The sequence below is a fragment of the Alosa pseudoharengus genome, unplaced genomic scaffold, assembly GCF_046254945.1.
Source record: "Alosa pseudoharengus isolate Yale_2024_CS ecotype anadromous, Long Island Sound unplaced genomic scaffold, YU_APseudo_1.1 YU_APseudo_1.1_scf_6, whole genome shotgun sequence".
Lineage (NCBI taxonomy): Eukaryota > Metazoa > Chordata > Actinopteri > Clupeiformes > Clupeidae > Alosa > Alosa pseudoharengus.
The window spans coordinates 41,795,590-41,821,217 of record NW_027468848.1 but is presented as its reverse complement, the minus strand read 5'-3'; the positions used below and the strand labels follow the sequence as shown (position 1 = coordinate 41,821,217).

The window sequence follows — 25,628 nt, the reverse complement described above, 5'->3', positions numbered from 1 at the left end:
AACATTGCCTTACATACTGAAATCCAGTGCTCCATCAATCCCTTATTTAATCAAAATGTATCCCTGTTTGTTCCCTACATTTACTATGAGTGTCTGTTTCATAGCAATGTACAGTTACTCCCAACAACAATTGTTTTTTACTGGATGTATTGTACAGCTCAGCTGTGCTGTTGCCGTTTTCGTTGCTGTGCTGCTCAATAATGGAATAATAGCCATAATTTAGGTCAAAATTGAAATCACAATTATTTTGCCTAAACCAGGGGTTCTCAACATTTTCTTTCCCATGGCCCACCTAGAAATACTTGTAACAAAACAGGGCCCGGTAAATAGCCTATTGTTAACATACTGTATGTGAATGTTAGCCTCTTATAGGGCAGTTCCAGCGTTATGGATGTGACAATTGGACTCATATTGGTAAACAAAATGCCTTAGAGTGGGGGCAAAATTAGTATCAGTGAATTAATTTGCATAACTTTTAATGTAACCTCTGTCCTCTGAATACTGAGAAATCCTCAAATTTCATATAATCAATGTCATCCTAAGAATACAAGGCATTTTATCAGCGTTATGGATGTGACATGAAATGGACACACTTTTGTGAGAGATTACAGGTTTTCTAAAAACTCTGTGAATTTTGAAGGTAACTGCCGAAACTATGATATATGTAGCATGAAGGAGACTTGAATGAACACAAAAAGTGTGTTTTTGACACTATGCGTCATTTTCGTAATGCATTATGTAGGAAAATCTGGCGTTATGGATGTGACGGTTTCACGTTATGGATGTGACGTGTCTGAACCAGTCCTCGACAAACTACATAAAACACATAATTAAGTAGTGAATTTTGATATGAAATAATTGAAATAGTAATCATGAAAAACTAGCGATGAAATTATTGCTTCCTCAGTGCCCACTAAGATCCACAGGAAGAATCAGGACAACAAGTCATTTAAAATATAAAATATATATACATATATAGTTTTACCGTCATCAACTGAAAACACCAGGGAACATGTACCTAGCCCTATAACTAGCCCTACCTGAACCGTTGCACCCAAGATGACAAAATATTTATGGTATGTTAGTCTCAAGAGCCCACATCAACCTAACCCATACCAACTCATTTGTGATTTGCACACATAAAGTACATGCACGCGCATGTGCACACACGCACATGCACACACACACACACACACACACACACACACACACACACACACACACGCACGCACAGTCGCACACATACAGACAGGCAAGCACACACACACATAAACACATTCAGACAGGCAAGCACACACACACACACACACACATGCACAAACACCCACCCACATGAATGCAGACACATAAACACACACACACAGGCACGCATACGCATGTGCGCATGGAAACACACACACGCACACACACACATAAACACACAAACACAGGCACGCATACGCACATGCACACACACAGACACACACACACACACACTCTTATAAACAAAAGCAAACTCACATATGCACACACTCATTTACATGCACATGAGTTGCAGGAGAAGGAGATGGAGACAAATTGACAAGCGTGATTTATTTTTGCGAAGAGAATATGCAGGACTGAGAGGCGGTCCTATTTTGTACCGCTATGCGGTACATCTAGTTTATTGCTGCCGTTACTAATGTTACTCTGTGGGTATTAGCTACAGAGGACCTGACACTTCAAATGCTGGCATATCGCGTCACATTTAAAATTAAACTGTGTTAAGCAGACGTGAGCGGCAGGCTGAACAGATCTGCAACAGAAGGAGGTTGCTATGTTAACTCCAGCTGCAAAGTCAGCCATCTTCACCAGCTAACACGATAATCCAGTTACTGTACAACAACAGTATGACAGTTACAGAAAGATAATCGCTCAGATTTTCGTTATTAGGCCACTTGAAAATAGGCTATGGCTAGGCTAATCACTGGAGGTATTTTAATATTATGTTTGTTTTGCTAATAGTTAGGCAAGGCCTCCTTGTAGTTTTGATCGATCAACCTAATAATCTTTGAAATGTCAATTGTAGGCCTAAACACTAAGGTGAAATGCGTTGAAACTGACATGCCACTAGAACAGACGTTTTATCGGCTTTGAGGTATAACAAAGTCTCCAGTCTTGTAAATTCACATTATGTAACATCCATAACGTCACATCCATAACGCACCATTAAAGGTTTTAAAAGTAAGAAAGGGGCACAATTTGGTCATCACACTTTACATTGATATAAATCAGCTTTGCACAGACACTATGGACATTGTCGCATCAACACTGTATGTGTAGCATAAACTTTTCCTATAAAACGTTATGGATGTGACATGGCCATGGAACTTGCTGACTTAAAAACAAAAGCCTTACAAATGTAAGGAGTTGTGCTCTTAAAGGCAAGCTGAGCATAGACATTACTCTACCATTCCCTTGTCAATCTGGAATTTGTCAAATGACACAATTTGTTTGAACCTTGGGTCCATTTATCCACTTTTTAAATATGTATAATATTACCATGTGAAAAAATGTTGTTTCTGTGTGGTTGCACACCATATTTATGATGTAAAAAGAGTGTAATTCTCCATCAAATTCAATCAGATCAGTTACAAACAATAAAATATAGACCTAAATGAAGATTTTAACAACAGTTCTATTTGCGTATGCACAACTTTTTTTTTCCATGTTAAGGATGACCTTTGCATGGAATTGCCCTATATTGACCTGGGTTAAGATGAGTTGCTGCTGAGTGTGGCAATTACTCAGCCCACTGACGTTAGTTTATCTAATTGTGATAAACTTGACTTACTGTTCACTCCAATAATTTAGTTTTCTTTATTTTCTAGTGACACCGGATAATAACGAAGGACTGTTACAGAGGCCTCCACGCCACCCTCTTCCAGAGCTTCTTCAGAGGACTAACGATATTTAGTAAGATATTTTACATGTAATGTATGTTATCTTTTCATAGTGACAACTGTTAATTGGCAGAAGGAAGCCAAATATGAAGGGCTGGGCTCTCCTGAACGTAAACTATTTAGCATGCAGATGGAGAACACACTGACACACACACACACACACACACACAATACACTATTCAAAATGGAGAATGATAAAAATTACAGAAAAAGTTTGAGAACCACTGGTGTGGGGTCACTCATTTAGCTCTGTTAGTTGGACCTGGGTGATGCTGTTATTTGTGTAACGGGCCCCTTTTCTGCATTTCCTAGTGGCACAAGATGATTGGCAGCAAGAGACACCCAGTGATGAGCTCTCCTGAATGTAAGTTAATTAACACGCAGACACAGAACAGAGTCTGTAAAGCAACTTTGTAAGCAATTAAAGCTGTGTCACTCACAAACACTCAGTGTGGTTACATGACCTGTACAGTCTAGTCATCTAGACAGTCTGATTGCAGGAGAACAGACTAGATGCTACAGTACAGGGACATTAACATTGTCTTTAGACAGTCTGATTGCAGGAGAACAGACTAAAGACAATGTTAATGTCCCTGTACTGTAGCTATTGCAGATAGCAATGGTTATTTGTGAAGTGGAAATAAGTCTATCCTCACTCAAGTGCTGTCTAGCAATGTGGAATGTCCAGTAGTGATCACTGCAAAAACTGCTCATTCAACACTGGTAATAGATGCTCAAGATCTAGTTATGTCTTTAGGATACCCATCTGACTGCAGCACATTTAAGAAGTATGCAAGTTTGTAAGACACTTTTGTATTGTTATTTGGTATTTGTTAAGGGGTAGCAAATGATGTTAACTATCAAAGAAATAGACTTAATGTAGAAATACACACAGATATTGCAACAGATAATTATGTAGGCCTGAGTGGTTGAAACATACTTATTACATTACACTGGGAGCAAAGAAGACTATCTTTACTTTTTTCCCCTTTTGCAACTGTCAAAGAAATCCCATAAACACGGAAAGGCCTAGGGTAGCCTACATCAGATGGCCTTAAAGGTAAACTATGCAGTATTGGCAATTTCCTTACTGTTTTCTCGGTTTTTGCTTCTTTTTCGCTGGCTCTGTCATAACGAATGTCTGAGAAACTCCATCGCTACCTTTTTCTAGCCGGTGCCTGGCGTGTATGTGTATTTGAATGCAGTAAAGCTATTCGTTACACTCGTTATACTTCCTGACACTGAGGCCGTTGAGCTAAAAAGCTCAAAAACCTAGCTATTAAGCTAAAAAACCTGCATAGTGTGCCTTTAAGATTAGGCTCTTCTGCATAGCATTAAGTGATTTGCATGCAGTAATTTGAACACTGACCTTGATCTAGCCTACTTTGGCTATTTAATGGTAATTTATTGCCAAAACACCATACAATATAAATGAGCTATAACAAACAATAAAGGACTTAATCAAACACAAACTACTATTTTACTGACTACAAAAATAATAATTAAGTAGGAAGTTTAGAAGTTTAAAACCCAGAATTGATTAAAAGTGCACCAAATTCAACACAAATGACTGAATACACTTGGAGGAGGCCTGTGTCCTTTCTTTTCCATATATTTTAGGATTTGGCTATCGTTTCGGTATCGAGTATCAAGATATTTATGTCAGGTATTGTATCGAAGTCATAATTTTGGTATCGTGACAACACTATGCCAGAGCCACTCTGTTTTCTAGATGTCAAGCTCTAGTACGGAGGCAAGGACACATACCAAATTCAGTGTTACTAGAAGTAAAATATTTTTTACTTGTCGGTTGTTGCTAACGGTAGATGCAGTTCTGCATTAGGCTTATTCCCGCTATCTAAGTTCATATGTACTGTAGGATATATTCTGAGTTGAAGGTTATCTGTGCAACTTGTTATTGTGATGAAATGCATTAAACACCACATGAGGGACTCACTATGTTAGCAATAAAAATACTGTATGGTTGTGTTTTGATTAGAATTTATTACATGTTAACTGTAATCATGTTGCCTATTAAATATGTTAATAAACTATAGTATGGGTTCTTAATGCTCAAACATGTATTTAGAGAACACTTTTATTTGGTTTTAGTGATTACTTTTGAAATCAACCCAATTTAGGGAAAAATAAGCAAAAACAATCGCTATTTTTTGTTAAAATGCTGATTATGCGGCTTAGAACTCAGAATTGAGCTTGATAAACAAAATATTCAGAATCAGCACCCTCAAATTAGGTAAGAAAGGTGGTTTACCAACTTTTCCTCAAATTTGCCGTCAGAAGTTCTCTTCTGTGAAGCTGCTCTCCCTCTATACAGTTAACAGGCCTACTTTGTAGCACATAAATTCAGTATCAAGTGTTTTCCCTATATGTGTGTCTATCTATTTAACCAACAGCAGAGCCTACCATTGTTGCAGAAATCACGTATAAGAAGGTATCCCTTCGATTTCTGTTTATTTTCGCATATTCCAACATAAGGAAGCAGCATGAGACTCCCGTCAAAATCGTCATGAGGAGATTCCTCCCAAATGGCCCTATCACGTCTTTGAACTGACGTCATGAGGGCGTGTTTTAGCTCGTGCAGCTCGTGTAAGGCAACTGCAAGATCTGTCTGCAAGCTAAGACTCCCGCGATATTTTAAGGTCATGTGACATGGTGTCACGGTGGCAAGTCCCTCGCCGGCTGACAGAAGTCGGACAGAATTTCTAACCAGTAAGCATTGCGTCCATCCCAGTATGCATTGTGTTCAACCCAGCATGCATCACATCAAGTCAGATCTGCACAGATCTGCCTCAAGTCAAACACGCCTAATGTGAACTTGGGAATTTGCCGTTTTTGTCACTCGAAAGCTGCATATCTTTCTTTCACAAGCATCTTACACTATATTTTAAGCAAATACAGTTGTTTATTTAGGATTATGGTTATGGTTATGGTTATGGATTTGGCAGACGCCTTTGTCCAAAGCAACACACAAATACAAAACAACATAATATTTAAAATTGAACAGGGAACAGATTAGAATGTTGGTCAAATATAATGAGAATAGTAATAATAAACAACAATATCAATTCAATCAATAGCCTAATAAAATAAGCAATGAAAATGAGGGGAAAAGCAATAATAAAACAATAATGTCCATTCAATCAATAATATAAAAACAATGACATGTAAGACTAGCCTATACACGGGTTTCCCGTTTACCAACAAAACTAGATGCGCGCAGCCATGAGGCAGAAGACGCTTGGGGGGTATTCCATCAACCTTGCTAATGAAGGCGGCGCTTAACAGAAATAGCCTGGCTTGAACTAGCGTAGACTTTCACTTGGGGCTGAAGCCGTTCCATTAACTGAAGTTAGCGCCATCTTGGCCTCGTTTATTCAAGCGAGGTTTAATTCAGCTTCATCTCTGCTTGTGCACGAGGTAGAACAGTAGACCAAAACAGTAGATTGACGAAAAGAGGATATATGTCGTAAAATTAAGACAATACTAGACAATTTATGTTCGATTTGGCAAGCGCCATCTACAGAATTTTCATCGAAAGTCATCAAATTTAACATCGAGAGAAAAAAAAGATAGTTGCCTACAGAAATGGGAGAATAATGAAAGCATAAGCCTACATTTAAAACAACAATGCTAATGGTTTGAAATAAATTGCGAGTTTGATTAGCTTCACTCTATACAGCCATACAGTCTATGCTTGAACAAAACGAGTGAATGAATAAATAGTAGGCCTAAACTAAAAACAACTTTGGCATATGGACATTCAAAACTATCTATAGCCTACGTTCTTAGATTACTGTAAAAGAGTTCACTCCAAATTATTATCTAGGTGTAGGTGGTCATAAAATAAATTAGTATCAACATAATAGTATTGTCTCCCATAAGTCCCAAAGTGTTTGAAATATAATTATCTGAAATGCAATATGGATTTAAATTTGTCATTTATGCCTAGTATTTAATCTGTGTAGCACACAGTTGATTTGACATTCATGAACAATCGTCGACACATGAAGCAGTTTTAATTATTAGCTGCCTATAGGCCTACAGGCTACAGAATTATCCTTTGGCTTGCATCAGATATAGCCCACTGGCAAAGCATATTAATGTCAATGAACAGCCTACCAAATGTGCATGACCCTTTATCAACAGTATGTCTTTCATTAAAGAGTATAACTAAAAATGTAATTATCAAGGTGATAAGCTATAGCCTTAATACTCGTATGGGAAGCGAACCTGTGAACACGCAAGAATATAACTCCTTTGCTGTGTCGTCTCGCTGCACGTTACGCCACCACAGAATGTAACTGATGCAGAGTAGCAAGATCCCTAGAACCACACGCACGTGAAGTTAAAACATTTTAAGTCGCATAATCTTCAGAAATTCTTTGGAGAAAGTGGATGTGTAAATCCATGCTTGGTGACATTGTCGGAAAAAACATTTCTAGGCCTACTTCTATTTTTTGAGTTGTAGGCTACAGGTGACGAGAGCATAGGTTGACGGAACCATATCTTTTTTGACTCGTTTTCCGACTGATTGTTTTTTTTTTTGCATAACAGCTTGATTTAGCTTGAAAGTTAACCTGCTACGCAGCAGGTTAGTTCTGTGGAATAAATTCCCATGGTTACCAAGCTGGGATTCACGTTAACCTCATTAATGGAACGGAATTCTCACTAAAATTAGCGAGACTTATCGAAATAAGCCAGGTTTGGCCTTTAGCGAGGTTGATGGAATACCCCCCTGGTGGCCGTCCACAACGTTATAAACTTAACCTAAATAGTCAGCTGCTGTAAGCTACAATCGGATTTTTTTGTATACCCCTGTTGTCTCAATGATAATAACATCTCATTTCAGACTATATTTCAAAGTTTGACGTTCATTTGCATAATATAACATCGTATTTTGTCATTTTTGGCGAAGACATGCATTCCGTTAGGGATATTGAACATATTTAACATTCTCTAACCATCGTGATTTCGAATTGGTGCAGTTTTCAGCACAAAAACTCATTTTATTCTTTTGTTCTTTTGCATTGCTCTATGCTGTTCTATGGTGCTTTCTGCCTCTTGGTTGCGCACGCATGTTTTCGTGACGTTGCATAGAAATCCATAGGAGAATATCAATAATAACCAATAATGTCAAATTAATCAACAGCCTAATGAAAATAAAACAATATTATACAAACCATAACACATAAGCGCTTAAACAATATAACTTAGTGAGTGTATGTTTTAACCTTTGTTGTTGTTTGTCACACACAGAGACTTTCTAATGAGGAGACACAGCACTCAAAAAATACTCCATAGAAATGCACGCCAATATAGACCTCTCCAGAATATATCCCGCCTCCTAGCTTCCGTATCCATCCAACTTCCGGGCGTGGATTGTCTATGGGAAATAACATGGCGTTTTGAAAGATTGTACCTGTCAAACTCTGTAGGTGACAAAGTAGAAAAAGCTGCTGGGCAGATTGGCCTACACACTTCTGCCATCTAGTTTCCACTGGATTTTTTGATTTTCGGTGCCGTTTAAGTAGTATAGTCTATAGTATACTACTTAAACGGCACCGACAATCAAAAAAACCAGTGGAAACTATATGGCAGAAGTGTGTAGGCCAATCTGCCCACCAGCTTTTTCAACTTCGCTACCTACAGATGTTTTACCGGTATGATATTTCGAAACGCCATGTTATTTCTCATAGACAATCCACGCCCGGAAGTTGGATGGATACGGAAGTTACGGAGGCGGGACTTATTCTGGAGAGGTCAATGGCCGTTGTCTACACATATCCCACCCCTTCCTTGGCAAAACGTCGACATGTGAATACATTGAGCCAATCATGTGGTGTGATGTGAATACATTGAGCCAATCATATGGTTTGTTGTGAAGACATCGTGCCAATCATGTGTTGTGATCTCGCCGCTGGTGTCGTGAAGCCTTGCGCACGCGCAGTTCGACCCAAAGACTGTGCCCGATGAGTGCCCAAAAAACGTTGGTATATGGCCGCCCAGTGGAGGGACTTGGCCTAAAAGGCCTTTGTCACACATTCCGACGGCAAAGCACATGAACGCTTGCTGTCGGAAAAACAAAGTAGCCACGGGGGCGGTCCTTGTCATTCCGGAGTGCCATGCAACGGAAGTCCAGACGAACTTTCCAATCTCAAAAGTTGTGGGCGGGGCTAAGTTGTAAACGGGCTCTGACGACAATGACATTCAAGAGCTGTCATTGGTGAGACTAATCTGAAGTACGCCCCATTCGCTTCCTTATTTCGCTGTCGCCTTTTGTCTGCCTTTCTTGAGAGAGACAGTTTCGGAAGGCCCACGCGGTGCAAGTGTTTCGATCTTTTTGTCTTGTAAAATATGTCTAACCCTAAAGTTTTTTTTGACCTTACTGCCAATGGGCAGCAAGTTGGTAGAGTCATCATGGAGGTAAGTCATAAACTGTGCTTGAGATGCCTTGTAATCGTGTTACTTTGATTGAAAATGATGCTTAGCTGGAGGCTTAGCTTAAATTTGCTAATGAATGTTAGGTTAGCTCTTCAGGCCATTTGTCGTTGTCTGTTAACTTAAGCCATCTGGTCAACCATGTTTGCAATGAATAGTAGGCCTATGGCTTTGTTTTGGTGCAGCCTTAACGTAAGTTTGTGCGCGCAATATTAATTTTGCACTGCAGGCATCTTGGTTTGGCAAATCGGCTATTGCAGGACTTTATAGAAACGTGGTTGGTTGGATTAGCTTGCTATATAACAGGGCGGGATTGGGTAGCGCATTGGAGGGCTTCCTAATTTGATAAAACTGAAATGGATAGCTCCATAATTTGAATTCTATTTTTTTTAATATAAATTGGTACCGTGATGTTGGCTTACTGTAACGTCAGACATGTAGGATGCATCTACTCGTAGCGAGGTGATTGAACTCGTTGGGTTGCTCCATATATTCCGGCCCCCACAATGAATGAAACTGCTCGGTTAACGTTAGCTATCTGTCCTGTGTTTTTACTTTCACCACTCATGTGCAACAGATCAATGAATTTAATGTATATGGGAAACTTCACAAAGGTATACTAACAATCGTCTAAGTGTGAACTCTGAAGACGACGGTGGGACTCAATTCATAACACGCGGTCTTACTATCCGTCCGTGCATTTCATGGAAAATCTGGGGGGGGGGGGGGGGGGGGGGAGCCCAAAATCCGCTTGTCATTACCCGTTGACCTCTCTGTGTCCATCTATTTACCCGGACTCTTGAGTTCAATTTTTCTCAAGGTAGCCTAATCTAAGTAAGCCTAGCTACGCTAAGATCATTACATCCAGTCTGCATAAACATAGGCCTATAGTAATAACATTATCAATGCATTTTATCTCTAGCCTATCGGTATTTTCTTTAAAGAATAGTTTAGTAGCCTGTGCGAGTCCCAAAGGGAACATGCAACAATGAACCTCTTTAGTATCCCTATAATAGGCCTATATGGTCAACAAGGTCTGCTAAGAGTAGAGAACATAATATTGGCCTCTATTATAGCCTATTGTTTATACATAAATTTAATTGGGTGTGATAACGGCACAAAAATCATATAACTCGCAATCAGAAGTGTTAGTGCGATAAAATCAGTTCATTTTGCCATAGAGACGGGTGTTACTACTGTTATTTTCATTTAATTGCGTTTGCTATGACTATATAAATGGCACTCGTGTTAACTTGAAACAGGGACTGAAGATATGAATGACATGTGATTTAAGTCCACGCTTGCTCAAATTTCACGAAGCAAACTTAAACAAACAGTTGCGGTTGAAAAAATAAATAAAAAATCGCGATGCTTGAATTTTGCACCTTTTTCTTATTATCTCTGGTCGCATTTAAGTAGACCATTCATATTTGGATGGCTGTAAGATTCTACATATAATTAGCCTACATGTGTCTATTTAAGTTTCCGTAGCTACACCATATCTTGAGAATAAAATACTGTTACATTTGTACCGCTGTTACAATTGTACCAGTTCTCCCCTACGCATTATAGGCTACCCTACCCAGTAGGCCTACTGTTAGCCTAACAGTCTAACCTCCGTGTTTTTTTCTCTTAAAGTTGAGGAAATGCTTTTATAGATTTAAGCATTCTTCCTAGAGATTATGTTGAGAAATATAACTTGGACAGTAGGAAACAAGTTAGGCCCTACTGACATTATCAGCGTGAGAAGACGTGTTGAAGGTGGGCTGAGCTCAATGTTGCGCTCCGCCCCACATTGAGCCCAGCCCCGATCTGGAAGCTGCAGCCAGGGGCTTCTCGCTGCTGCTGCATGAGCTAGATATGTTTTTTTTAAAGTATATTTTTTTGGCCTTTTTATGCCTTTAATGATAGTGACAGTGGAGAGTGACAGGAAGCGAATGGGAAAGAGAGCATGGATGGGATCCGGAAAGGACAACGGGGCGGGAATCGAACCAGGGTCGCCGGCGTACGGTGCAGGTGCCCCAGCCAGTTGCGCCACAGCTGCGGCCATGAGCTAGATATGTTGATCCATTTTTGATCAAGCCAAAGGCTGGATTGTATTGTACCAGAGAATGTCTAATAAGGAGAGAACCTTCACTCTCGGAACTCTTCCGGTGTGGTACTGCATCTAGGGGCGCTCACGGGCGAGTCCAGAATGAATGGAGGTCTATGGAGCTGTACCCCTCAATCTCCACTTTTCTCGGCATATAATTTTTTTTCAAGTAATTTGAATATTGTATTCGAAAGGGGAGGCAAAGACAATACAGTGTCAGTGAGTGTTATTTTTTTTAAAGTCACTTAATTGTTCTAAAAAGCCTTTCAAACGTGCCAATGACGTCATTCATTAGCATGATCATAGCATAGCATCAATGCTAGCGTGTTATGGGCAACAACGACCCAACCCTATAAGAAAACGAAAGGACATGACTCCCGGATTATTTCACTTTTGATTGAAAATCCATATCCATTTTGCGAAAAATAAAATAAAATCTGAGGGTTTCAGTTGTTAAATAGTTGAAAACAATAAATGTAGCCATGTAGCTCCATAGGACCCCATGTATTTTGGACTCGCCCGCGATCGCCATCTAGGTGGACTCTGGTGAACTGCAGCCAAATTCGGTTTGTATGGGATTAATAGAGAGTGGGGAGGCTCTCCTTAGACAGGCTCTGATTGTACGTAAGAATGGATTGGAGTGTATCATTGTTTGTAACATTTTTCCCCTCTCTCCATAGTTAAGAGCAGATGTTGTCCCTAAAACAGCAGGTATGTTATGTTTGCTTTTCATTACAGTGCATGCACCTTTCTGAGCTTAAACTGCTTATCAGTATAAGTATATATACTCTTTTGATCCCGTGAGGGAAATTTGGTCTCTGCATTTATCCCAATCCGTGAATTAGTGAAACACACTCAGCACGCAGTGAACACACAGTGAGGTGAAGCACACACTAATCCCGGCGCAGTGAGCTGCCTGCATCAACAGCGGCGCTCAGGGAGCAGTGAGGGGTTAGGTGCCTTGCTTAAGGCCACTTCAACCATTCTTACTGGTCGGAGTTCGAACCGGCAACCCTCCGGCTACAAGTCCAAAGTGCTAACCAGTAGGCCACGGCTGCCCCAAAGATTATCATAGACATGAAACACTGTTGTATGGGTGTGATGGCAAGTGTGATATTTATCAGTGGATACTGTTTTAAACACGTTTCATCCAGTCCTTCTAGTTGCAGTTTTAGCAGGTGCTAGGCTAGCGCAAGTCATCAGTATGTGTTAGCCTGCCACTAAAAACAGTCTTACCAAAGTACATCTGAGGCAAATTCCAGACAATTGATGTAAATGTCTGTGTTGATAGAATAGTGTTAGAAATAAAACTACCTCTGCATCACATTGCAAAAGTTATACTTTGTTCCCTGAAGTTGGTAGTGGGCATATAACGGCAGCGGTGGACTGATTCGCCTTATTCACCTGGCGGCCAGAACAAGGCTAAAGGGTACACTTGCCATTACACCTCAGTCCAGCAGATGGTGGTGGTAATGCACTCCGTTTGCAAACTGCCAAAAAGCTCACTGAAAAAGAAGGGTTTACTGGCCTGCTCTTCAGTGAGCTTTTTGGCAGTTTGCAAACCGTGCATTACCACCACCATCTGCTGGACTTGGGTGTAATGGCAAGTGTGACCGCCGAGTGATTAAGGCGAGTTACCTAGGCGTTACTAGGTATCCCGGTTGGAGTGCGCTTCTCTTTACTTTTCGGCGCAGTACTACTAACCAGAGCAAGTATAATTCTGCCGCTGCTAAGAAACTAGTCCCTCAAAATGTAATGCAATCATTGAAATACAAGGATAGAATAATGTTAGAAATAAAACTATCAACAGATATTTACATTGATACTCTGGTGTTATGATTTATTTGCCTCGGGTGAACTGTGGAGTGGGTAAGACTATTTTCAGTGGCAGTGACTTGCGCTAGCCTAGCACCGGCTAGCAAACTGCAACCTTGTTCTCTCTAGCAACTCGCTACGGCTATGCACTATGGCTATGCTAGGTCAACAATTCCCCTATTACAAGTCTGTTTACCATCAAATTGGCTTCTTAAGGCGAGACACGGCAGGTGAAAACATCGTTTTTTCATGCACTGGTCAATTTCGAGATTTTGAGCTAGTCTGTTACCTTAGCATGTATTCTATCACTACTACAACAAAAAAGTCAGATTTACACATTTAGGTGTTTATTTCATTATATTGTGTCTACTCGCGCCTGTATATTTATCCTAAATTCAGCAAAAGTTAGCATTCTAACCTTGCATGCACTCCCGCGACTGTGACCCAAAACATATCGTGTGTAGTACCGTTGGAAAGCTCTGTTTTTCCTGTATCACGCTATGTGATCCATATATGGACACTTCCTTTGTATCAGCAACCAATCGCGAAAGTTCAAAGACGAGTCTAGGCTGAGAACGGAATCTCATTGGCTGTCTTTCAAGGCTGTTTTCTCAAAACGAGTTTCCTCTCCCACTCTGAGCAAGGAAACTCCACTTCAGAAGCACTTACATACACCAAACTTTCTAGACTTATGCCTAACTATATTTCGAAGATATTTACAGAGGGGTTTGTTGATATATTATTCCTAGCCTGACTTACATGACATTTTATGCCTAAAAACATGGCAAAAATCGATTTGTTAGGGCTATTGACATTATATTCTGATTTACAGGATAACTAAAGTAGATATTCATAAATCCCTCTGTAAATTTTTCAACATCTATTATCTGAACACAATAAAAACATAATTTTGAACCTGGCTGTATCCAAAGCTCAGGTTTCTTGTTTTAAAATGTATGCAAATTAGCGCATATTTAATTAGATAATGCCTAATTTGCATATGTAAACATTAAATTACAGAAAACTTGTAATACATTTTTTTCTCATATTAATGTAAGTAATCAACTGGGTAAGTTTCATAGTGATATCTGCTTGTTAAAAATTTTACCCTATTCACCTGTAGTGTCTCGCCTTAAAGGTTATATTTAGATGAGAACTTGCATAGTGTACCTTTAGTGTCCACGGTCCACCTTGTCTCTCCATTGAACTAGGAATGTTAATCCTAGGCACCCTAGCAAACACCTAAATAACCCAAGCCTAACCCTAGCAACCACTTTGCATGCAGTGTTAATTCCTTCAGGAAATTAATTTCAAGTTTGCAATGTGTCAAGATTCATCTGTCAAGTTCAGGTATACATTGTTACCAATAACCTGCTTTTTTGGCCAAACGTGTAGAGAACTTCAGGCAACTGTGCACAGGAGCCCCTGGATTTGGCTACAAGGGATCAACATTCCATCGTGTCATCCCTGACTTCATGTGCCAGGTGAGCTGTACAAGGATTAAAGTTATCCGTCGTGCGGCGGATTTCCGTCAATTTGATTCTAGAAATGCCATATTTGAGATCGATGCAGATCCGATGAGAAAAAAAATAGGAGGGGGGGGGGGGGTCCGATGAATTAATGTGTGTGATGTTAAATCTTTAAAGACCTAATAGTGTTCTTGAGAACTTTCTGTGTCTCAATCAGTGACCGCTAAAGAAGATACGTCAGCCATGAGTTTCGCTTTGTTTATTGCTAGGCCTACACGATTGTCTCATTGGCCTGGGGCGTTTGCTTAAAAAAAAAACGTCTGGAGGACTAACGGTCTACAAGTTGGAATATAGTGACACAATCGATACAGCTGATGAGGTTGGCCAATCCGTTTAACTTTTTTGGATATGGTGGCCAAGCCTACATTGTGAGGTCTATGTGCGAATTCGGAGATAAGCGTATGCTGTGTTCTTTCCGTGCATCAATGTATACAATTTCTTAGCCTACTATCGCGAACTCTTGTCAGGGGAGGTCATTCATTTTGGGTGTCACCTATGACTTGAACAGATAGCCTGATGCCACCCGATGTAGCCTATTAGTGTTACAGTTTTTAATCAATGCAACTAATGGCGGCCTTACATTGTACAATTTTGGTCTGTTATCACAGTTGGCGACTAAATTTCCAAAGTCGGACAGAAATCATGGGAGTTGTGCTGGAATCGCGGCGCGCTCCCGTCAACTAGATCGATCGTTAAGTGTAAGGTGCCAATCTTAGCGGTTTTAAGTCAGTCGGAGTCAGTCCTTTTCTAGTTTTGCCGTTACGACTATATTATCGCAAGTCTTTCTAGTCGTGGCTCATGCAAATAGTGACGTGAACTATAAAAAACAATAGTGACCTCTCTCCAACACCAAACAGGAAGGGGCAAAGTAGGCGACAGCAGTAGTCTATATGATTATTTGTTATTCTTATAATATTTGTAATTTAGTCGGCTCTTCCATGTGACAGAACAACTCTATATCGGTTAGGGATGTCACGCATGAAACAATGCTGCAGAAACACGAAAATACGACTTTGAGTTCAGTAGGCTATTATTTCAGTTCCTGTTTATCTATTGCACGATGGGTAATCATTTAAAGGAATCTAGTTGCAGTCTGATTGCAACATCATAGTCAGTGACTTAAAACTCTACTACTTGTCTTTAGATGTGAGAGGGTCTGAGACTGTAGTCTTTCCAAAGTCCTTTTCCAAATATTTGCAAATCTTTCCAAAGTCTGTCAGTGTAAGGAGGGCTTAACATGTGTAAAGACGCAATATAAACCGTAGCCTATGCAATTTATTATCCCGTCTGTTATGACATGTCCAACAATGTGTTTCACAATTTGCGACGGACGGTTTTGACTGAGCGTGTTAGCATAAAAAAAATAATCTGTCATCATCGCGAACTGTTGAGTAAGGGGGTCAGTCGTGTTTGTGACGCACAGATAGCCAACTTTAAAGTTCTCAAGAAACTTGAGGTTGGTATGAAGGAGTGTATTGTGGATGTGAGCAAACATTGTGCACATTGTGCAACTTAACCACATAACCGGTTCCATGTGTTCGAATTGGATGACTAAAGTTCTCAAGAAACTTGAGGTTGGTTTGAAGGAGTGTATTGTGTGTGTGAGCAACCTACATGTTACTTATCTGCCTGAATCTCAATATTCTGATCACAACAACTCTGGGCAAGTCAGCACCAGTGCTGCATTCATTGTTTTGCACTTTTATAATCACATCACCAAAAGTAGGTTATTGGTTTTACCAAAAGTATTTGGCAGTATTTTTAAACTACAAACCTATGAAGTATTTTGATACAAAATATGATGTTTTTTTTCCCAACTAAATAAAATAAAAATGACTACATACTATTTAGTATTTTAAATACATGTATCAGACATACTGCCTATCCCTGGCTGTTGGCTGCAGCAACTCAAGCTAGGTAGTACTGATTGTTTTGTGTTTGTTTTGTGTTTATGTTATGTTTTGATCCAATTTGACAGCTTTGCTATGTTGCCCACCCAAAATTTCTACCAGCCCACCCAAATATAGTAGCCTAGCCTAGGTTAGAACCAGCCCTGCCCTGCATGGAGACATATTTTACGATAATAATGGAGAAAATGTTAGCAAAACTTTAGGTTTTTGTTAACGGAATCTCCTGACCCTCATTCATCTATTTGCGCAACAGCCCACATTCTGCCTTCAATCCAGCGAGACAAGTGAAATAAATGTTGTTGTTTTTTTAAAGCTGTCATCGCCATAGGCACGATATTTAGGCTACCTCTGTTAAGCCTACACAAAGTTGCGAATTAACGAGTGTTTCCTGATCGGGGAAACCTTTCGGTCCGCAGTTCAATTGTGCCGCAGGCCAATAAAGGCAAGCGTGTTTGCCACTTACATTTCTGACGTTTGACACTTCAAACTGCTGCAAGTGCATCAAGAAAGGTCCCGCCTTAGACCATGTTAACGGCCAATCATAGACTAGGATTTGGGGTGGCACCTGGGGTGGCCAATCGAATCTCAAGGGTGGCCTGTGCCACCCGGAGCCACCCCTCTGGCTCTGCCCCCATATCGCAACCTCTTGTCAACCTTATACGACCTGTTGCTGAAGACAAAAGCGCCCTCTCCAGATTACCGTTATCAAATGTGCAGACCTCCTGCATGAGCACACACAGTATTGCTGCTCATTGGAAAACTTAGTTGTCTGTAAAACTCAAAACTACCATGTTTTCATTAAAGGTGCCATGTGTAAGAATTGAGGTAAAAATATCCAAAAAATGAGATACACGCATCAAAAGAATGAGAAGAAATAAGGGCGATGATGTCATTAAAAAATGACAAGGTATAGTGCTGCAGAGATATCAACCTGAATTAGCATGCTAAATTACTAGCCACAGCCCGACAGGTGTCATAATACCAGTTTCGGCCATGGGAGGCGGTATACGGGCAACATAACCGCCAGCCAAACTGCAATACACGTTTCTTGGTTGTTACTCTAGGGTAGATCAACTCATTTTCGGAGGTATACTGCCCCCATCTTTTATGGAATGTGGAGTAAGAATTGATTTTTTGGCGGACATTACACATGGCACCTTTTTATGCGGATGAGGCAACAATATCTCGAATGTTCTGATTTCTTTACTTTGATGAGGAAATGGGAAGTCTTGCAAACTTGATTTTGTAGATTTTACTTGGTGTTGAATTGCATATTAATAAGAAAAAAATTCTCCCCTTTAAACACTTTTGGCCTGAAGTAATTAAATAAGAGTGTAAGGTAAAGCCTTTCTACAATATTGCTGCAGTAGAAAAGAACAGCAATGGCTAGTCAGCAATGGTCAGGGATGGTACTGAAATATCGTTTTGTTCATCAGGAAAACTCAATCTCAATGGCCGCTAAAACGAGGCTACAGGGTACACAAATCATAGGATTGTTATGTTCTATGCATTTACCTGTTGGTGGCATTATATAGTAAGTGTACCCTGTAGCCTCGTTTTGGTTTAAACAATGGCCGCTTTGTGAATAAGGCGAATACTCCCTTTACTTTGCTGTTTGCATCTTTTTGTACATTAAAAACCAATAGGTCGCGACCACAAAAGGGGTGCTATCTCTATAGGTAGATATGAACAACGTATGACTTATGGCCTGAAAAAAGTTCAGTCAAATATTTTATTTTCACTTTAATCCCTGGCTGTATTGTCGCCTGGAAGGAAGGCGGACGTTCTTGGGAAATGACTTGGTCGCTTGAAGATGAAATGGACAGTTTCACTTCAGCAGCAGTGTCAAGTCATTCTAAGGAAATTACCTTTAACCACCTTTTCCAATTGGCTTGTGAAAATATGAAAAGATTTAGAGATTGTAGAGATTTGTCTTGTGCGATGAAGACATGGTATATGTCCAAGAATTGATCTATTTTTGGTTTTGGAATAAATTAGTTGGTCAATTGCAAAAGCAGCAAGCTATACCCAGCAATAGCCCAGTTGGTACTAATAAAAGCTTACTGGAATGTTCATTAGTCTCGTGCAATTCAGAAAAGAAACAAGTAGATTTATTTAATGGTTTCGGTGTCTTGTCTGAGCCCACCCTAAATGTTTCAGTTAATAGGTGAATCCAATGTTTCCCACACATTGATTTATTTGTGGTGCACAGTCACAAATTCAACATTGACCACCACACAAGTTGAGTGCTATGATGCCTGCAAATACAATTCAACTGAACATTGAACAATACATACACACATGAGACCGTAAATTATTGTTTGCAATGTGTTGTCCGGGACCACAAAGCTACTTGGTCCATAGCCCTGAAGGCTGGTGGAAAGGATGGATGTAGACCATATAGCATCAATATGATGTTGCAGATGGCAAACTAGTTGCCACTAAATCATACTTGAAACTATGTTGAAACTTGTCAATTTCTACATACTCTTTGTTGGACACAAAATAAATTGATTAACTGATTTCTCCAGGGTGGAGACTTCACAAACCACAATGGAACTGGTGGGAAGTCTATCTATGGTAACAAATTTGCAGATGAGAACTTCACCCTGAAGCACACTGGTCCTGGAATCTTGTCCATGGCCAACGCTGGGCCCAACACAAATGGCTCTCAGTTCTTCATCTGTACTGATGAAACTACCTGGTGAGTGTGCCCCTCTTTTAATATAACCTTAAATGTAGTCAGTCTTCCTTAGCCATAACATTGTCGTGTGTTTTTACTTCACAGGCTTGATGGGAAACACGTTGTGTTTGGAAGTGTCGTGGAGGGCATGGACATTATAAGGAAAGTGGAGAGTTATGGCTCAAAGAGTGGCAAGACTAGTGCCAAGATAGTTGTTGCAAACTGTGGCCAGCTGTAGAGCTGTACATGGTGGGGGTGTGTGTACTGGGCTGTGCTTTTTTCCCCAATATTAAATGTATTACACAGCCTTTCTCTGTGTTTGAAATTTACTTTTTGATGTATTATCTAATCTATTCAAAGGTTTCTCTAGTTCAGAGATTTATAAATCACATACATAGTTATATTAGTATATAACAAGCAGTGAAATGTAAGTCTGGTTAGCTTCATGACTGTGTAAAGTAGAAATAAGTAACATTAAAAGCAGGAGTTAATAATACATAATCCAAAATAATAGAATAATAAAAGTGACATTAATAATAATAATAAATAACTCCACTCTGCAAGGCGTTGCTGTCTTTCTCGGTGCTGTTGGCATACCACACAGTGATGCACTGCGTCAGTATACTCTATGACTCCAGTGTAAAATGTTTTTAAAATCAATGGGGGGGCAACCTGAATTTCCAGAGTTGTCTTAAATGGTACATTCGTTGTCTGGCCTTTTTAACCTGAGCTTGGATGTGAGTACCCCAGGTCAGGTCCTCATATGTGTACTCAGATATTTAAAACCACTAACTCTCTACCTGTGTTCCATCAATCAAGAGGGGTGTAAGTCCGCTGATGCCTCTTTCTGAAGTCTACAATTAGCTCCTTGGTTTTGCTAACATTCAGTTGGAGACAGTTTGCCTGACACCAGGCAATAAACTTTTTCACCTCTTCCAAGAAGGCTGCCTCATCGTTGTTGGAGATGAGGCCCAGGACTACTTCAGCAAACTTAATGATGGAAGAGAAGCTGTGAGATGACACACAGTCATAGGTATAGAGAGAGTAGAGCAGTGGGCTCAAGACAGCCCCGTGGAGCTCCTGTGTTCAGAATGATGGAATTTGAGGTGAACTGGCCCATTCTCACTACCAGGGGTCTGCCAGAAAGAAAGTTTAAAACGCAGTCACAGAGGGAGGTGTTTAGTCCAAGATCTTTGAGCTTAGAGTCCAGCATGTGAGGAACAATGGTGTTGAAAGCTGAACTATAATCAATAAACAGCAGCCTCACATAATTCCCTTTTCCACTGTCAATATGCCTAAGGGTGGTATGAAGGACATGAGGGATGGCATCCTCAGTAGATCTATTAGTGGTAAGCAAATTGCGGTGGGTCAAGTGTTGGGGATGGATGAGCAGATTATGTTTTTAATAAGTCTCTCAAACACCTTCATCACTAGTGAGGGCTGTAGGTCGATAGTCGTCTAAAGGGGAATACTTCCTGGAATTGTTTTGCACAGGTCTTACAATGACCGGTAAAACTTCAGTGTGAATAGATGCGTATCCAATGGGTTTGCAGTTTGATGTTGAGCAGCCTGTGACTCTTTGAATTGCAAGCGGGAAAGTAAACCAGAGCTGGACCGCCCCATATGTGCACTATGTACGTAGGGCTCCGCAAATGAATCGAGGCCCCTCGCCTCTCTGTCAAGTTGACGAGTTGGTATTGTTGATGAGATTATGAAGCAGAACCATCAGGGCATAAGAGGAACTCCATGCGTTTGAACTGTAGGAACAGTAGTTTTCTTTGTGTAACTTGTCTTCCTCTTCAGATAGTAATAGTAGTAGTTTTTTCCTGTGAATCGAAGTGGTCGTGTCATTCTACCCTTCAGAGGGGAGAAGGCTAACGGCTCCCACACACAGTTGCGTTCCGTAAACGCATGTTCCCGTCTAGCTATGCAAATTACTTGAAGTATAACTCTAATATGATTGGCTGGTGCCTTCTGTTGTCTGTTGGTGCAGCAAAAGTTGAACTCTTCGACGGGAGCGACGCAACAGACACACAATTCAGTTCGGCGGGATGCTTCTCCAGCACGGCACCGCACGCATCTGTGTGTGGGAGCCATAAAAGCATAATTGTTTTCATGAGTAAACAAAACTAGTCAACTAGAACTACACTGCAGACATTAACCACAAGCATTTTACACAGCTAATTTAAGACATTTTTATATGACATTTTATATTATCCTCACGTTTATGCATATACTTAGAGGCGTATCAAGCTTTTTAAAAGTGGGAGGAGGGTTGTGGGATAGGGAAGTGAAACAATCCGGGCAAATTATAAATAACTCCCTAGGGAGATTGGAAGTATTTTCTGAGAGGGGGTGCGGACAATATTGGCTGGTGCCCAGGAGTTTCTTCCCAGATTTTTTGAAATTCTGGTTGCTAAATACAATTTTAATGCAGTTTGGGAGGGACCGAACAAGCAGCACCCCTCTTCTATGTGGCCTACATTATCTGCTATCACTTCACTGCTTGAAACAACCCTATGGAGGCATATATCTAATCTATATCTAATGTTATCAATGAAGAAAACATAGCAGAATGTTTTTTGCAAATGGGTTAGCACAACCATAGCTTTAGGTCAGGGGTCGGCAAATAGTGGCCCGCGGGCCAATTTTGGCCCGCCATCTATTCTATCTGGCCCGCGAGATGACGTTAATTTGCTGTTTAAATAAAAAAAATAAAAAAAATTATTTTTTTTTTAACACCATGTTTTTAAAAAGAAAAAAAGGCCTACAGCAATCCCATCAATTTCAAAACATTTATTGAGGTATAGATGATAGTCCTACTAAAGTGACAAAACAACAGGTGGAACATCCTTGCAGTTATCCATGACGCACAGGTCGGAACGGTATTGGCACGCGAGTGCGCGTAATCTTGTGCAAAAAAAAAAAAAAAAGTGTCCTGTCTCCCTCTTCCAGTGGGCAAGGTCAAAAATAGCCTATGTTTCGTTAAATTAATAGGCTTGGCATTAATAAATGCAGGCAGGCTCAACACATACTGTTTCATGAGAGACGACAGGAGATGCAGCAGGCGGCATAAAAACAGCGCACATAAGCAAATAAACGTTTTTAATGGAATTAAATTAAATGCATTTTAAAAGTTAGATGATGTTTATTTTAATATAATATAATAATTCATAATTTAAATAGTAGGCCTATAACCCCCCCCCCCCCCCCCCCCCCCCATTACAAAAGCTATGGCCCGCGATGCCATTGTCTGAAAAAAAATTGGCCCGGGTCCAAACGTAATTGCCGACCCCTGCTTTAGGTGAACAGAGATGCAGATCATCTAATTAATTAATGTATTTGTGCAAGCCCATGGTCTGCGTTCACTCCAGCGAGACAAGTGAATGTTTTTAAAGCTGTCATCGCAATAGGCTATTTGCTATGATATAAGCCTAGGCTACCATCGCAATGGGCTATTTGCTACGATATAGGCCTAGGCTACCATCGCAATAGGCTATTTGCTATGAGGCCTAGGCTACCTCTGTTTTTGCATACAACAACCTAATTTTGAGGTATCACTGGGCTATTATGCATAGGCCTAAGCCGCCTAACTATAATATCTATTAAGTAAAAGTAAAAGACAGAATGAAAGAACTGTAAGATCAAATTCAAAAACGTTTGAAGTCTACCCAAAGCATGTTTGCAAACGTATGCAAAGGGAATATAAATAAACTGTTGTATATAGCCTATCAGCTTAATGTCAATTTAAAGACATGAATTAGACTATGCAGTTTCCATGGATAGTAGGAGTCCACGTCCTGTGTTGTTTAAAATATTGTTGCTTCTAGCCCACGTCATCTCCAGCGGAGGGACGCACACACATTGCATGATCGCTCATACCAATTGTAGGCTATGCCTCTACGGTTGATGACACCAAATTAAGAAGTATATTTCCTAATTGGGGAAACTCAGTTTCTTTTTCTTTCAGTCTGCGGTTCCATAATACCAATACCAAATCATCAGACGCTGCAGATCATAGACAGAAAAAGCATATGCTCTGAGAGCAGAACGCAGTTGCGTGTCAAGTGTGGACAACAGAAACAACAAGAGTGGCTTGGTGCACGCACCCTCGCTTTCAACGTCTTGACTCCCTGCATTTCTACATTTTTGTGAGAAAAAGTGGGGGGATAGAATCGTGTTTCAGCCAAGGTGGGGATGTTATAACACCCATAAACCCCCGCTTGCAATGCCCCTGCATATACTTAACTCTTGTGTATGCATGCACCACCCTCTGTTGGTGACGCATCTTTGGTTCCGTTCAAAACTGGTGGAAGTGCGGGCTGGTTCTCTAGATAGCACCAAGGTTCAAACAATTCTGAACCGAACTAGTTCAAGAACGCTCTCTGTTGGTCGATGTTCTTGGAGTTGTTTGGTTTTAGGATCACCAGTGATGTGAATGATCAAGCATTGACTAATATTTTAATACTAAAATTTGAATATTACCAGTGGCAATAAAGTGGTGACTGTCCCACCCTGCCTGAAATCCTCAACTATATTCCCCCTGCCCTCAACGACTGCCGACCAGTGGCACTTACCCCAGTGGTGATGAAGTGAGAAACTGGTCCGTAGTCACATCACAGCAGCCCTGCCCCGCAGCCTTGACCCCCACCAGTTTGCCTACAGAGCGAACCGATCCACAGAGGACGCCATAGCCATTGCACTCCATACTGCACTATCCCACCTGGAGCAGCAGGGGAGCTATGGGCGGATGCTCTTTGTGGATTATAGCTCTGCTTTCAACATCATCCTCCCTCACAAGCTAGCGGTCAAACTGGGGGACCTGGGGCTTTCACACAAAACCTGCATGTGGATCAATAGCTTCCTCTCCGACCGCAGACAGAGGGTCAGAGTGAGCCACCACTCATCCATGGCCCAAAGCCTCAGTACCGGCTCTCCCCAGGGCTGCTGAGTCCCTTGCTCTACTCCCTCTACACACACCACTACTCCCCTGTCCATCACAGCAACACCATGATGAAGTTTGCAGATGACACCACAGTGGTGGGGTTCATCTTCGGGGGGGGGGGTCTGCCTACAGAGATGAGGTGGAGCGGCTGCCAACATGGTGCAGGGCCAACAACCATAGACTACAGGAGAAAACAGAGATCCCACCATTAATCATCAGCGGGGACTGTGTGGAGAGGGTGGCAGATGTCCACATCCTGGGAGTCCACATCGAGGACAGCCTATCCTGGAGCGTGAACACCTCTGAGCTGCTGAGAAAGGCCCAGCAGAGCAGAGCTTTCAGTGTTTTTCAATGTCTTCGTAAATTAAGTTTAATTAAAAAGTGTTTCATTCATCCCGGTTCTCCCCTACATCTGTCGAAGAAACTGATAGTCATATCATTCATAACCTGCTTTATATAACATTTTATCTCAACACCATCATGACTAGCAAGCTAGTCACAGAAAAAGTAATCCTACCAATCCAAATGCTAAAAAGAGTGATGTTTAAAAACAGGACAAGGGGATTGGTGGCAAAACCCTCCCAGTGTGCTTTTTGACATTCTGCATAATGTGAAGAAGAGTTTTTAGCAGACATTAGGGAACTCAAGGAAAAAAAACACTACATATATGCAAAACATGGTCAAGCAACTTATTTCAGTCTTTGGACACATGTGCACACACACAAATAATTCAATTGTCTTGTTCAGAGATAGATAGATAATTTATTGATTAAGGGGAAATTCAAGGTCTCAGCAGACATCACACACAACATGCACTTACAGTAGAAGATAAAAAATACTAAACTAAATCAATCTGCTTGTCTGGGTCATGCAAAACGTTCTGATCAGAGTTAACCTCATCTTATGCCTCATCAGCGGTGTGCTTCATCAGGGCAATAGCTTCCTGATACTGACATTCATCGTTCAACCAGTTAGCTTCTTCATAAGGATCTCTGTCAACTGTTTCCTTAATGTTGCCTTGTCGTTCAGTGATGTCAGAGACTTTCATGAATGAAATCAAAAATGAATCATATATTGATCACCCAGATGCCTACTTGTGAGTCTGCTTGACTAAAAGTTCAGGCATAATATTGTGAAGCCACCCTTAACTAAAACATTTTGTCCCAGAAATGGATATCATATGGTGTGACGCCATATTACTTTTTTTTAAACGGGCATTTGGGCAATTTTTTGGAGACCTTTGGGGAGTAGGGGTCCTCCTTCTTTCAGGAGGA

At 40.7% G+C, this 25,628-nt stretch overlaps 1 protein-coding gene across 1 annotated transcript; it reads left to right on the top strand.

Annotated features, from left to right (window-relative positions):
• Positions 1-9,216: 9,216 nt before the first annotated feature.
• Positions 9,217-19,717, top strand: ppiaa (peptidylprolyl isomerase Aa (cyclophilin A)). The gene is made up of 5 exons (XM_076269581.1): positions 9,217-9,365; positions 12,153-12,183; positions 14,683-14,771; positions 19,258-19,430; positions 19,515-19,717. Exons 1-5 carry the CDS (start codon positions 9,297-9,299, stop codon positions 19,645-19,647), a joined length of 495 nt encoding a protein of 164 aa, XP_076125696.1. The 5' UTR covers positions 9,217-9,296; the 3' UTR covers positions 19,648-19,717.
• The last annotated feature ends 5,911 nt before the right edge of the window (positions 19,718-25,628 follow it).